General features: G+C 40.9%; 1 protein-coding gene across 2 annotated transcripts in view; it reads left to right on the top strand.

Annotated features, from left to right (window-relative positions):
- Window positions 1–14,508, top strand: part of ADAMTS16 (ADAM metallopeptidase with thrombospondin type 1 motif 16) — a gene marked incomplete at both ends in the record, with an annotated part of 153,754 nt that overhangs the window by 26,386 nt on the left and 112,860 nt on the right. For both annotated transcript variants that reach the window (XM_082652312.1, XM_082652313.1), the window contains one exon: window positions 12,765–13,047. In XM_082652312.1, coding sequence (XP_082508438.1) covers window positions 12,765–13,047 — 283 coding nt within the window. The remainder of the gene's footprint in view (window positions 1–12,764; window positions 13,048–14,508) is intronic.

The raw sequence follows: 14,508 nt of genomic DNA on the forward strand, positions 1-14,508 counted from the left end.
ATTTTTTTTTTTTTAAAAAGAAGGCATTCTAAAATAGACCATTTTGAATATGCATTGCCACATTATAATGATCATGCAATTTGAGCTAACAGTCTGGAAACAGGATTAGTCGTAACTTCTATAACCCCCTCGGGATTCTGACATGTGTATGAGAGTATATGCAGTCATATATATAACTAAGGCTGGAATCTGTGAATGGTCAAATTTGGTATCCAGAGGGACAGATGTTTAAAGGAACTGCCTGGAAGGTTACATGTAACAGAAGTTGTGTCAAACACACAATGTTGGTACAAATGACCATTCCCCAGACCCCACGTTACAAAAGCCATTATGAGGCCATATTGATACTGGTGTCTGATGTCCACTTGCTTGAAAACAAGGAAACTTAGTTATAACAAACCTCACCCAAAGTTGAATTGTGTCTTAGCAAGCCATTCAATAAACGGTAAACATCTGACAAAACTGTATAACCCCACAGGGATCTTGCCTGTCCCATTCCCTGAGTGCAGGGCTGGAAAGGGAAAGATGCCAGGTGAGCCCGGGGCCTTGGAGACACAGATGCTGGGTGTGTCTCCGTGTCAGGTCTGTGAATCTTATTAAACATGCACGTTGTCACAACCCCACCCAGACCCGCTGACTGAGCACTTCAGGATGGAGGAGGAGAGCATGGGTTTTCATGGACAGAAAGTTTTGAGAGTCATGGCTGGATATGCAGACTCCATAAGCAACACCCTCAACCTACCAGTCCCTCTTCAGGGAAAGTCCATGAAGTTCCTATCGTGTATCTGCAGCAGGGAACCTGCAGATGAAAAGCTTGTGCCTCTCCCCGTGCTTTGCCTGGTCCAGGGGTAGTGGGGAGGAGACAGGTGAAGAACTGAATTCAGATGCTCATCACTTTTAGCAACAGCATTAGTGAAAGTGGTTAAATGAAACGGGACAGATGCTTTGCATTCAGCTTTGCGATGCCCCACATGGATCTCTGGGAAAGCAGCTCCAGCACTGGCCCCTAAGCTGCCTGCAGTCTCTAGTTTTCATTGCCTGCCTCTGTGTTCTCTTATGAGTAATCTGACCCCTTAGAGGGCCCTGGAGTCCGGGCTATGCTTGTTCTTAGGCTGGTTGTTGCCAAGGGCACGTCTCTGAATGACTTCACCCCACTGTGCCCCCAGGAAGCCCCAAGGTGTGGAGGGAATGTCCAGCTGGGAGCCCAGCAGTCCTGGCTGCCACCCTTGTTCAGGTCACACTCCTGGAGCCTCAGGTTTGTTTAATTTTCTAAATACTTTACTGATGTATAATTCACATAAGAAAACCTCACTGCTTCAAGTGAACAATTCAGTGATATTTTAGTTAACATACGGCACTGTGCAACCATCTCCACGATCCAGTTTTAGACCATTTCCATCACCCCAGAGAGAACGCTTGTGCCAGCAGTCACTCCCTGTTCCCACCCCAGCCTGGCAACAACTGCTCTGCTTCCTGCCTCTGTAGCTTAGCCTTCTCTGGACATTTCAGAGAAATGGAATCATACGAAATGATATGGCTTCCTTCACTCCACATACTGTTTTTGGATCCATCCATGTTTATCCATACTGCATCCCTTTTAACGGCACAATGGTGTTCCATTGTAAGGATGTACCACATTTTGTTTATCCATTCACTCACTGATGGACGTTTGGGTTCTGAGGGCCTCAGTTTCTTTATCTACAGAAATGTAGCTGCTGGTCCCTACCTTGCAATTCTGTTCTGAGGATTATTGGTAATCAGATGGTATCCAGTCCCTGGAACAGAGGCAGGGGCATGATAGGCAATCAGTAAATGAATGTCATCAATATTAATATGATTAACAGAAATAAGGTGGCACGTTCCTAGAACCCGGAGCTTAAAGGACACTGTTGTGAGAGACTAGATATCAACACCAAAACCAGTGAGGAAGAGAAATATCCCCAGTGGCACAATTAAATAGCAAAAACAGCTGATTCATGAGCTAAGTGTGAACTTGATGAGCTCGTAACAGAATTCACCTAGAGCCAGCAGCTTGCCGACGCCGGAGGGACGGGTGCCTGAATCACCCACTGGGATGGATTGAGTGTGTGTGGAAAAACTTGCATGACTTCAGGAATGGCTAGTAGATGCAAATGATAGCACCCCGGGGACCCATGGCCTCTGATGAGAAACACGTGTGCCCGCCCCGCCTCGTGACGCTGGCCGACTTCTCTGCCCTGACCATGCAGCAATGGCTGTCCAGCTCTGCTGTGATCCTCCCGAGCTGTCGTTGGCCTTTTGGTCTTGGTTTCCCAACCTGCACAAAGTCCTGCACACACTTTACTTCCTCTCTCTGCAGATTTCCTTGTGCAGCCCTCAATCTCCAAAATATCTACTGGGATCTTGATTGACATCATTAAAATATCTTTTTTTTTGCCACCTTTGAAGTGTATATATTTAATCTGCACCAGGTGACCTAGGAAACAGTGGTAGATTTCTTCCTCGATTTACAGAGACAGAAGCTAGGTCTCAGGACACATGCACACACGCACACACACATGCACTCACCCTCTGAAGAGAGGCAGAGTCAGGCCTTTAACCAGAGCTTTGGCCTCAGGAGCCACCACTGGCCATTGCATCGCTGCAGCACGTGTCACAAGGCTGGGTTTAACGCCTGCTCTGCCCTTAAGAGCAACACAATGGCAAGCAAGTCCCCACACCTCACCCTGTCACTCCAAACGGAAAGGTAAAGGAGGAGCCAGGCCAGTGGAGGGCTGGGGGAGGTGTGCACAGGAAGCAGGACTAGTGGGCGCCAAGAGAGACCAAAGAGAGCCTGGGTGTTCCCGAGGCTGGAGGGTAGCTGGTGCAGCAGAGGCATCCTGAGCCCCCCGGGGGGTGGCAGGAGCACAGCCCGGAAGGAAACTGAGGCAGGTCAGAGGGTAAGGCTCCAGGAATTGTGGTCTCAAATCAAGGGAGGCAATTGCAGGGTTGTAAGTAGTTAGTGATCTGATTTATGCTTCTTTTTTCCTCCAAAAAAGTAGAGAAAACATTAGAAGGAGGGCAAGAGTGGAAGGGGCAGAGAGTAAGCATAGCCCTCTGGGGGAGAAGGTGGAGGCTGGATGCAAGGATGAGCCCAGAAGCTTCACGTGTCCCCTCTACCAGATGGGCTGGAAGAGATTTCCCAGAGCCTTTGCCCAATTTGAGCAAGGCCCTGCTGAATCAGTATTAATATTATTAGTAGGTGAATCTATCACAAACGGATATTTTGCAGAGAACGTGAGCTGATGCCGTGTAGGGCCACAGGGCCACTGCCGTGGCTGTTCCCTCTGCCTAGCCCACAGCCTTCCCTCTGGAATCCGCACAGCCAAATCCTCACCCATTTAGGGCTTTACTGAAATGCCACCTTCTCAATGAGGCCTAACTGGTTCCCTATCTAAAATTGAAACCCCCTTTCCTACTCTCCCGGCGTCTTCATTCTGAGTTGTTTTTTTAATATAATTTATTTTTAGGGCATTTTTAGCAAAACACAGCAGAACTGGGTGCAGAAGTTTCCCATCTAGACCCTGCCCCCCCCAGAGGCACAGCCTTCTGCCACCAGACGGCACATATGTTACAACTGATGGACCTACACTGATACACCATAATCACCCAAAGCCCGTAGTTAGGGTTCACTCTTGGTGTTGTACACTCTATGGTTTTGAACAAATGTATAATGACATGTATTCATCATTATAATACCATGTAAAATAGCTTCACCACCTTAAAAATCCTCTGTGCTCTGCCTATTCACACCTTCTGCCCCCCATCCCCCAGTAACCACTGTTTTGTTTTGTGGTTTCTTTTACTTTTCTCCATAGTTTTGCCTTTTCCAGAATGTCATATTGTTCGCATCGTACCGTATGTAGCCTTTTCAGATTGGCATCTTTTACTTATTAATATGCATTTAAGCTTCCTCCCTGTCTTTCCATGGCTTGGTAGCTCAGTTAGTGCTGAGTAATATTCCATTGCCCGGATGCACCACAGTATTTATCCATTTACCTTCTGAAGGACATCATGGTTGCATCCAAGTTTTAGCAACTATGAAGTTGCTATAAACATCCTTGTGCAGGTTTTGATGTGGATATAAAGTTTTCAAATCTTTTGGATAAATACCAAAGAGTACAATTGCTGGATCTTATAGTGAAGTTTGTTTAGTTTTATGATAAACCTCCAAAATGTTTTCAGAAGTGGCTGCACCATTCTGGATTCCCACCAGCAATGAGTGAAAATTCCTGTTGCTCCACATCCTCACCAGTATTTCATATTGTTGGTCTGGTAATTCTACTAGGTTTATAGTGGTATCTCATTGTTTTAACATATGATGACATATGATGTGGAACATCTTTTCATATGCTTATTTACCATCAGTATATCTTCTTTGATGAGAGACTGTTAATGACTTTGGCTTATTTTTTAACTGAGTTGTTTTCTTATTGCTGAGTTTTAAGAGTTCTTTGTGCATTTTGGATAACAGTTCTTTATCAGGTGTGTCTTTTGCAAAATTTTTTTTTCCCCAGTCTGTGGCTTGTCTTCTCATTCTCTTGACAGTGTCTTTCACAGAGCAGAAATTTTAAGTTTCAGTGAAGTCCAGCTTATCAATTCCTTCTTTCATGGATCCTCTGGTATTGTCTCCAAAAAGTCATTGCCAAACACAAGGTCATCTAGAGTTTCTCCTGTGTTATCTTCTAGGAGGTTATAGTTTGGCATTTTACATTTAGTTCTGTGATCCATTTTGAGTTAAATTTATGTGAAGCATGTAATGTCTGTGTCTAGATTTCATTTTTTCACATGTGGATGCCCAGTTGTTCCAGCACCATTTGTTGGAAAGACTATCTTTGCTCCATTGTCTTGCCTTTACTCCTTTGACAAAGATCAGTTGACTGTATTTGTGTCTGTATCTCTTTCTGGACTGTCTATTCTCTTTGTCTATTTGTTCTCCAGAACCACACTGTCTTGGTTACTGCAGATTTATAGCGAGTCAGGAAGTTTGGTAGTGTCAGTCCTAAGATTTTGTTCTTTTCTCTCAATATCGAGTTGGTTATTCTGGGGCATTTGCCTCTCCCTATAAACTTTATAACCAGTTTGTTGATATTCACAAAATAATTTGCTAGAATTTTGATTGGGATTGCATTGAATCTATAGATCGAGTTGGAAAGAACTGACACATTGAATTTTAACTTTTTATGATTTACATATTATTACATCAATTGTTTACTACCTGTCCTCCACCCCCCAACTCCACGATGGAATTTAAGCTTCACAAGGGAAGCTGTGTTGTCCATTGTTGTATCTGGGTTGACAAGAAGAGCACCCAGCTCATAATAGGCAGTTAATGAATATTCACTGAATGCATAAATGAATGAACGAACATGCTACACGTTCCCTGGATGAGAGGAACTGTGAATTTCCTCCACTATGGGATCAAATTCATGTCTAAATGTTACACAGCTCTGTAAATGAATCTATTGAATATTAGAGCGTTTAATCCATGGTGTTCTGATTATATTAGGTAGCAGCAATATCGTCAATGCCTTGACTAGGTGACTGTTTGCTTAAACATTTCTCTTTGTGTCTTGGGAATGTGCAGAGAAATATAGGATCTGAGAATTTAAGTTCGAGCCGTTCCTAGTTCAGATAGTTTTGTGTCAACCAAAGGCAATCTTACTAAGCAATCAGTCTAGGACAACATGCTCTGATTATTTAGCTGGCGCAGTTTTATCAACACGCTAGTGGATGTGATTTATAAGAATGTTCGTAGGTGACATATACTATTTATTATGGACAAATACCACAGCCATGTATTTAGCAAACTAGTCTTAAGAGGTAAGCTCCCAAATATTTGTTAATTACCAGTTGTTCTAGAGCACTGTTCTTCCATAAAACTTTGTGCTGTAATAGAAATATCTGTGCTGTCCAGTACGGGAGCAACTAGTCATGTGTGGCTATTGAGCAATGTCAAGACTAAATTTTTAACTTTATTTGATACTAATTTAAACTTGAATCCCTGTGTGTGACTACTGAGCAGTTGGAGGACTGCATTCTTAATTTTCTTCAGTGTTAATTAAAATTAGTGGCCACCATTTTGAACAGCACACATCTAGAAGTTTTCCTCTAACAGAGATTTAAATCCTTGCCATAGATTGACCTGAAAGATGTCATAACATTGAAAAGCTCAAAAAAAATTACTAATGAAAAATAAGAATACACACTGCAATGATACTTAAGCTCCAAGAGAAATTTGATCTCCCTTTATAAATAACAGCCATGTCCCATTAGGTTATCTATGTTCTTGACTTTTTTCACATTCATTGTTTTTTCATGAGGTATTCCCATTTCAATCCAAAAACCAGATCTTGGCTTTATTAGAATTTTCAGCTTAATAAGCACATTCTTTTACTATTTACTGATTCATTTATTCTGAATTTATTTTTTAATAAGTCCTTTCTGGTTTCTAGGTGGTCATTCATTGCATTTTTAAAAACCTTTTGGGTTAATAGTTGGTTGGTTTGTTTTCTTTATTTTTTTTAAATTTCTCTAAGTGCAGTATGAGTACATCTCACCATTTTTAAAGAACCAGCTTTTGGTTTCTTTGTTTTTCCTCTATAAATTTCCTATTTTCTATTTTATTGATTTATACTCTAATTCTTATTATTTCTTTTCTTCTGCTTACATTACACTTAATTCAACCTTCCTTTTCTAGTTTCCTATGTTGGAAACTTAGATTATTGATTTTAGATCTGTCTTCTTTTCTAATATCTGCATTCAGTATTATAAATTACCCTCTTAGCATTCATTGCATCCTACAAATTTTGATAAGTTGTGTTTTCATTTTAATTTAGTCCAACATATCTTAAAATTTCTCTTGAATTTCTTGTTGACCCATGTGTTATTCAGAAGTGTGTGGTCTAATCTCTACTTATTTGGGGATTTTCCAGTTATCGTGTTTGTTATTGATTTCTAATGTAACTCTGTTGTAATCTGAGAGCAGACATTGTATAATTTCTATTCTTTCAAACTTGTTAAAGTGGTTTTATGGCCCAGAATGTGGTCTGTCTGGATGAATGCCCTAAGCAAGCTTGAGAAAAAAGTGTATTCTGCTACTGTTGGATGAAGTAATATACAGATGTCAATTATATCCAGTTGACAGACGGCATTGTTGAGGTCCTTAATGATTTTCTGCCTACTGAATCTGTCCATTTCTGTGAGAGGAGTGATGAAGTCTCCAACTACGATAGTGGATTCATCTGTTTCTCCTTTCAGTTCTATCAGACTTCACTTCATGTAGTTTGGCACTCTGTTGTTAAGGTACATACGTGTTAAGAATTGTTGTGTCTTCTTAGAGCGCTGACTCCTTTTATCGTTATTTAATGCTCCTCAATCCCTGATAAACTTCCTTACTTTGATGTCTGCTCTATCTGAAATTAATATAGCTACTTTTGCTTTCTTTTGATTAGTGTTTTCATAGTATAGTTTTGCACCCATTTACTTTTAATTTATGTGTGTCTTTATATTTAAAGTGGGTTTCTTGTAGACAGTGTATAGTTGGGTCATGTTTTCTGATCTATTACAATCTCTTTTAATTGGTGCATTGGACCACTGACATTCAAAGTTGATGTAATTGAATTAACATCTACTATATGTGTTACTGTATTTTATTTGTTGCCCTTGTTTGTTATTCCTGTTTTGGCCTTCTACTCTTTTTCTGCCTTTTGTTGTTTGAATTTAGCATTTTATATTGTTGTATTTTCTGTCCTACTTTAGAATATCAGTTCTACTTCTTCTTTTCTTTTTTTCGCCCAAGAGTTTGCAATATACATTTACAACTAGTTCAAGTTCACTCTCAGCCCCCACCAGTATTGCAGTTATTTTCCAGGTGCACATGGTGGTAGAGAAACAACATGGTGTGCTGACAACAGTGTGTAAATCTGAGTAATTCTGAATTTTAATCTTAGCCACCCCACTTCCTAGCTCTACAATGTTGGGAAAATGTATGCATTTAATGTCCCATTCCTTTAAATGGGAACATTAATTCTCACTTCATATGTTTGTTATTAGAATAATAAATAGAGCAAAACACCTAGCATATTACCTGCCACATAGATGGTGCCCAAGACAAAGTAACCATAAAAGTTCTATAAAAGTTGCATCTGTCTTGTGTTTTGGAAACATCACTAAGGAGACTAGAATGAGTAGAATATTCCCAATACAAATCACACTTTTGGAGAAATGACAAAGAAGTACAGTAAAAATGAAATGAATTAAGAATTGAAATGCCTGTTTCTACTAATGAGCTGGATCACTTTTTCACAGTGTTGATTGACACTCATGGTGTCACCTGAGACAAGCTTGCAACCAGTTCAGTGAGGAATCCCTTACGCAGCAGGAAGGAATCTGATACACTGCCCAACCAGGCTCATCTCTTCCTAATTTACATTTTATTTTTTGATTCATGCAACTTTTATAGACAGCTTTTCTAAATAGATATACATTAATAAAGATCTATCAGCATTTAAGTGTGAATAGCAACAAATATAATACAGTAAACATCCTACCTTCAAGCTTCAACACTTTCTTACATTGCTCAGAGCCAGCATGTTTTGTTTTCTTTTATTTTTTATTGAAGTATAGTTGCTGTCCAATATTATATGTTACAAGTGTATGGTATAGTGATTCACAATTTTTAAAAGTTATACTTCATTTATAGTTATAGAATACTGGATATATTACCCATGTTGTACAATATATCCTTGTAGCTTATTTTATACCTAACATCATAGTTTGTACCTCTTAATCCCCTAGCCCTTGATTGCTCCTCCCCCCTTTCCTCTCCCCACTGGTAAATACTACGTTGTTCTCTGTATCTGTGAGTCTGAGAAACAGCACTTTCTCATCACTGACAGGGCACCCACTCTTTCTCTCTTTATAAATGCAGTACAAGTGTCGAGTTTCCCAATGTCAAATGATTTACAGAACTGGCGACGAGAGATGCAGGTGTCTGGAGAGCTCCCCTGCAATGCCTGGGAGAAGCTGACCTTTTCTGAAGCCGGTTAATAATCCACCCAGCTTACCTCCCAGTGGTTACTGTGGGCAGGTGTACACCAGACATTTTATGAGCTACTAAGTAAATATTCTTGATTCAGTAAAGAAAAGCACTGATAAAAAGAAAACATTAATCTGCCACAATTTACCTAATCATTTAAATAAGCTTGCAAACTAATAATACAGCAAGATTTATTGCAAGATTAATGCAGCAAGAAAAAAGGAGTAACTTTTTTCTTGTACTTTTCAGTATGTATTGATTATAGAGGAATATCAAAATATCAGTCTTATCAGTTATTGCGTCGTTCTATGTAGTTAGTGAAATAGGGGATTATTTAAATACAGAATACTGTAGCTCAGACTAAATTATAAATGAAACAAGCATAAACACTTGACTACTGTGTTAGTGAAAATTCGGAAGTCCTCCAGAGGCAGCTCTCTCTTGCCTGCGGATCTGGTCCTCTGGGCCACCCAGGATGTAGCCTTAAACCCAGGGGAAAGCAGGAGGTGGTTTTGAATCTGGAACAGCTGTCATAGAACACAAGTGTTTTAGGGGAGGAAGCCAGAAAGCCTGAGGCAGCAGGCCAGAAGCAAAGATGTGTTTGGGGTGATGGTGTTGGGATACACCCACACAGGGTCTTCAGAGGGATCTCGTACTGTAGAGTGAAAAATCCCCCAGAAACACCTTGCATTACAGAAGGGAATCAGACATCATCAGGGTGAAGTACGATATTTTACACTCTTTGTTTCATTAATGCAGCAAATATTTTTGCTTAGGCCATGTATTTTGGAGGCCATGTATTTTAAATATATATTATTTGTTAAATCTTACAATCTCGTGGCAAGTAGCTGCCTTTGTATCCACTCCCTAGAGGACAAAACAGCACAGAGGGGATGAGTAAATCATCCGAAGTCACAGAGATCATATTCAAAAAGGATAATAAATGCTGGGTGTCTGACTCATCAGTCTGTTCTCTGCGAGTCCCCCCAGTTTTGCATCAGAGATGCTGAACATTATCTACTCTAGAGTACCCACAGGAGCTTATCATCTTTTCAGGGTGATTTGAAAAGCAAGGGATTGTTTGCATGTCAGAAAAGATTTTTTTAAAAGCAAAAAATTACTAGTTTATTTTTTTCAGTTTAACATTTCAACTAGTTACCTTAAGTAGTGTACAAAACCTCTCTGGGGAGTGTTATCACACAAGGTTGAACATATTCATGATTGCTCATGTGACTCCTGAGTTAGTTTAATTGCCAAAGGGATGAAACTAGCTTTAGCTATTATTTAATTCCATACTAGGCTCTTCCTTGATAGAACTGAAGACTTTAAAATATTGACTATCCTAGTTTAGTTGGTAGAGTTCTAGGGCAAAAAGATTCCCAGGGCATCCATGGAGCTCACCAATGAGAGCCCCTCACCTCCTCCACCTCAATCCAGAGCATAAATTCCAAGTATTTCACCTTTCCACTGCTAGCTGGCATTTGGGCCCCGGGAGGTCTACACCCCATGGGGCTGATGGCTTCATTGATAGCTTACCAAGTTTACCTTCTCTTACCTCTTTCCCACCAGCAGAACACCATGGTCAATGCTTAATCTCTGAATGTACGATAAGCCCAGTTGCCCCTCTCTTTTCTATCTCCACCCCCAACCCTCCTGTCCCTGAGAGGTGTATTTGGCCCTTTCCCAAGATCTCAGAAGTGCTTCTCCATGTCTGTCATCCTGCACTGTACAAATATTCAGACCCATGCAGGACAACTCAGTCCACCACAGAACTTTATTTGGTGTGCAGTGATGGGCCCTAAGCCCCCCCAGATAAGAATCAGACTCAGGCATCTAAATCAGAGGCACTCTTAGAACAGGCAACCAAGCATCAGTGTCTTTGAATACCCAATAAGGGTCTAATCAGTGTCCTAAATTATCAAAATAACTTGCAAAAAATCAGTACACATATAAATACTGTACTGGAGAGTTCTAAAATATAGCTGGATAATTCTGTAGGAGTAATTCTTTGTATTATAAAATTATAAAGGTATTTTAAAACATTTAGAAGGATTTAAAAAATTAATCTGTAATCCCATGATCCAGCAATGCCATTGACATTTTTTTTAAAGAAAGGATGCACACAGAGTTTAAAAACTTGAGTAGTGCCTAAGGATGTAAAAATGGTAGTGGAATCCCCCTCTTGTATCCCTCTTCCTCGATTTTCTCTCCCTGAACATAACCAGCATCAAAAATTTCTCATCAGTCCTTCTAGGAAAATTCTTTAAGTGTAGATGTACACTTTTAAAAATGAACACATTTGGAATCCCACTATATACTTTATTATACACTTTTTAAAAATAACAACTTCTGGGACCCCTACAGTATAAGCCTTAAACTTACAGGTTTTTAATTTATTCTGATTTTGTTCCAATCCTTATACTTTGCTTCCCAGGTGACCTTGAAAATGTTGTTTTATCAGCCTGATTCTCTATTTCCTCATCCATAAAAGGAGGAGCATAATGATACCGACCTCACAGAATTGCTGTGAGTGATAAATAAGGTGTAATATAGAAAATGTTGGCCATAGTCTTAGGAGCTCACACACACACACACACACACACACACACACACACACAATGTTTAGTTAAGATTATTATCAGGACATAATTAGCTGGCCTTTTTAAATCATTATGTTCTTGCCAAATATGTAAATGTACTTTTAAAGATTACCTTGAATTAGTTGGTAAACATTTAAATTATTTCTTGTTTTAATTATTTTTTCATTTTGTTTGTATTTTTTATGCTATTACAAACAAGGATTCAATTATACATTCACAAATACTTATCAATATCGGGGACGTGCCTACAAGAAGTATTTGGCAAGAATTCCAAAAGGTTAAAGCAGAAACTAACACACCATTGTAAAGCAATTATACTCCAATAAAGATGTTAAAAAAAAAGAATTCCAAAAGGGTAAAATCCTAGAATTGAATTATACATTTTCAATGCTGATAGATGTGGCAGGTCTGGCCCCAGTCTACCCTTTCCCAGTGTCATTGCCTGTTTGTTCCCATTTCTCCTAACAATTATCAAGTTTGAAAAATACTTGTCACTCTAAAAGGCAAGTCTCTCAATTTTCTCTCCTTCAAGATATTTTTGTCATTGTTTGTGCTTTCATTGTCTGTTATGCTGTACAGACATTTTTTGTGTTTTCATAATCAGTTCTTTCCTATTTCCCAAATACTTTGCTTAGAAAGACCTCCCTGATTCCCTAAGAAATTCCTTGTGCTTTCTTCTGGATTAATTTTGTCAAGTTACACTTTTATAGAAAGTGTCACATTTTATTGAAGTCTGAATAGAATTTTGCTACTTACTATATTAGGATTATAATTTTATGTCTTTATTTGGGAACTCCCCTCACCACCTCCACCCATATTAATATCTAGGGTTGTGTGCTTTCTCCTCCAATTTTTGCTTTGAAGGACCTGACCTTAATATGTTGTGCACTCTCTTTGCTCCTGGAGTTGAGTCAGGACACCTCCACACCAGTGTCTCTACCAGGGTGCGGGTGGGGAAAGGGCTCAAGAGTGGGGCTGTCCCATCCCTAATTCTCAGCCCCCTGTGCGACCCCTTTCAACGTGTGCTCTCAGTGGCGGAAACAGCACGTTTGTGAGCAGATAACAAAACAGTGATGTGCATTTCTTTCTCCCTCTCTATTTTGCAGTCAGGCATGATAAGAACCCAGGAAGCGGACTACTTCTTGAAGCCCCTCCCTTCACACCTGGCAGGGGGCCCCAAGGACTCTGCGGGGGGTGGGCCTCCCTCCCACATCCTGTACAAAAGGTCCACCGAGCCTCGGGATCCGGGGTCCCACCAGGTCGCGATGATGGAGAGAAATTGGCGGCTGGAAAACCGCCACCTCTTCCACCACGAAGATCAACCCCCGCGCGGCGGCTCCAGTCTCAGGCACCCACAGAAGCTGCATTTCTGCGGAAGACGCAAGAAATGTATGTAAGGGCGATTCTTTTTAGTATTTAGCGATTTGGACATTTCTGTAAGCCGACGGAGTATTTTTAATTTTCTTCAAAGTAGTCTGCCCTAGAGGTGAAATTTGTTGACTGCCTTTGCTAAACTTAAGTGATGATTCCAAAGCAAACCCATCAACTGTATGTTCAGTTTAAAACATCTCTCCCTCATAGATGGATAGATAATGGTAGATGTTTTTCTGTGTTTGTTTGTTTTGTTTGTTTGTTTTTAAAGAGCTGTTCCCTGGGCAGATTAAATGACAAGGTGCTCAGAAATGCAGAATCCACCAGATGTCTTCAAAAGAACCCTGGCATGTCTGCCCGGTAATTCCGTACTTTTGAGGTCTAGATTTATTAAAGCTCACATGCTTCTCCTGCAGAGGTGATTTGTCCCTATGCAGGTTTATATACTTCACTCACCACGTCAGAAGACAGAGTATGCATGACAAAATTTATCTGCAATTTATCACCAAGGCTTTATCGAAGTTCTTTTTGTTTGTGTCATGGACATTTAAAAATAGATGTGATATTTACATTTTATGTAGGAACATCTCACAAACTCAGGAACAGGAGTTCAGTGTTTTCTGGACTTTTCCTCACTTCCTTCGGCTTTCCCCTCAAGCATTGCTTTATTTAGCAAACCTTCCCCAAGGAGCCTCTGGAAAGCCCATCCTTCTCTGCAGCTTGGTTTCGTTGGCTGCTAGACCCAGCACCCTCAAATAGAGGTGGGCATGTGCAGGGTCTCCGTAAATACTGTGGAGAAGAGAGGATGACCCAGAATCACTTGGCATCTTTGATGAAAGAACAAGTACCGTTGACCTGTCAGCACCTGTGCGTCATCTGAACTCACATCTGAACTGTGTAAATTGTAACTAAGTCTCAGGCTACATTCAAATGGACTTGAAAAACTCAAGCCAAATTACTAAGAGTGAGTTCGGTCTTAGGGGAGGCACCGGGAAGAACAATGTTGAGCACAAGTAGAGGGAACGGGAGGCTGCGAAGGTCAGGGAAGACAGACTGAGCGGGTATTGGAACAGGGCACACTGACCAGCCACAGCTTCCTGAGTCTGCGCAGACAGGGAGAAGCTGGCGGAGGCGGCTGGGGGCGGGGCCAGGCAGAGGCGGGGCGGGGCAGAGCGGGACCGAGGAGAGGGACTCAGGCACAGACAAGGTCAGAGCCAGGATGGTGCTCACAGGGCTCCTGGTGAGGGTGTAGTCAGAGTAGGACAGATTCTGTGTGTCGGGGACAGAAAGATGACCAAGCACCTGGATCCAGGCAGGAAAGATGGTCAGGGCTGTCTTCACCTCTTTGACAGGACACACCAGGGCCTGAAGCACATGTTGCAGTGTCTCTGATCAATCCAGCAGTGCTGACCATTCTGGAATGAATATGACCCTTTCATTCTTATCTGGAGGTGATCAGAGTCATTCAGGCCAGTAGCC

This window comes from Grampus griseus (genome assembly GCF_964374135.1).
Source record: "Grampus griseus genome assembly, chromosome: 3".
Taxonomy (NCBI): Eukaryota; Metazoa; Chordata; class Mammalia; order Artiodactyla; family Delphinidae; genus Grampus; species Grampus griseus.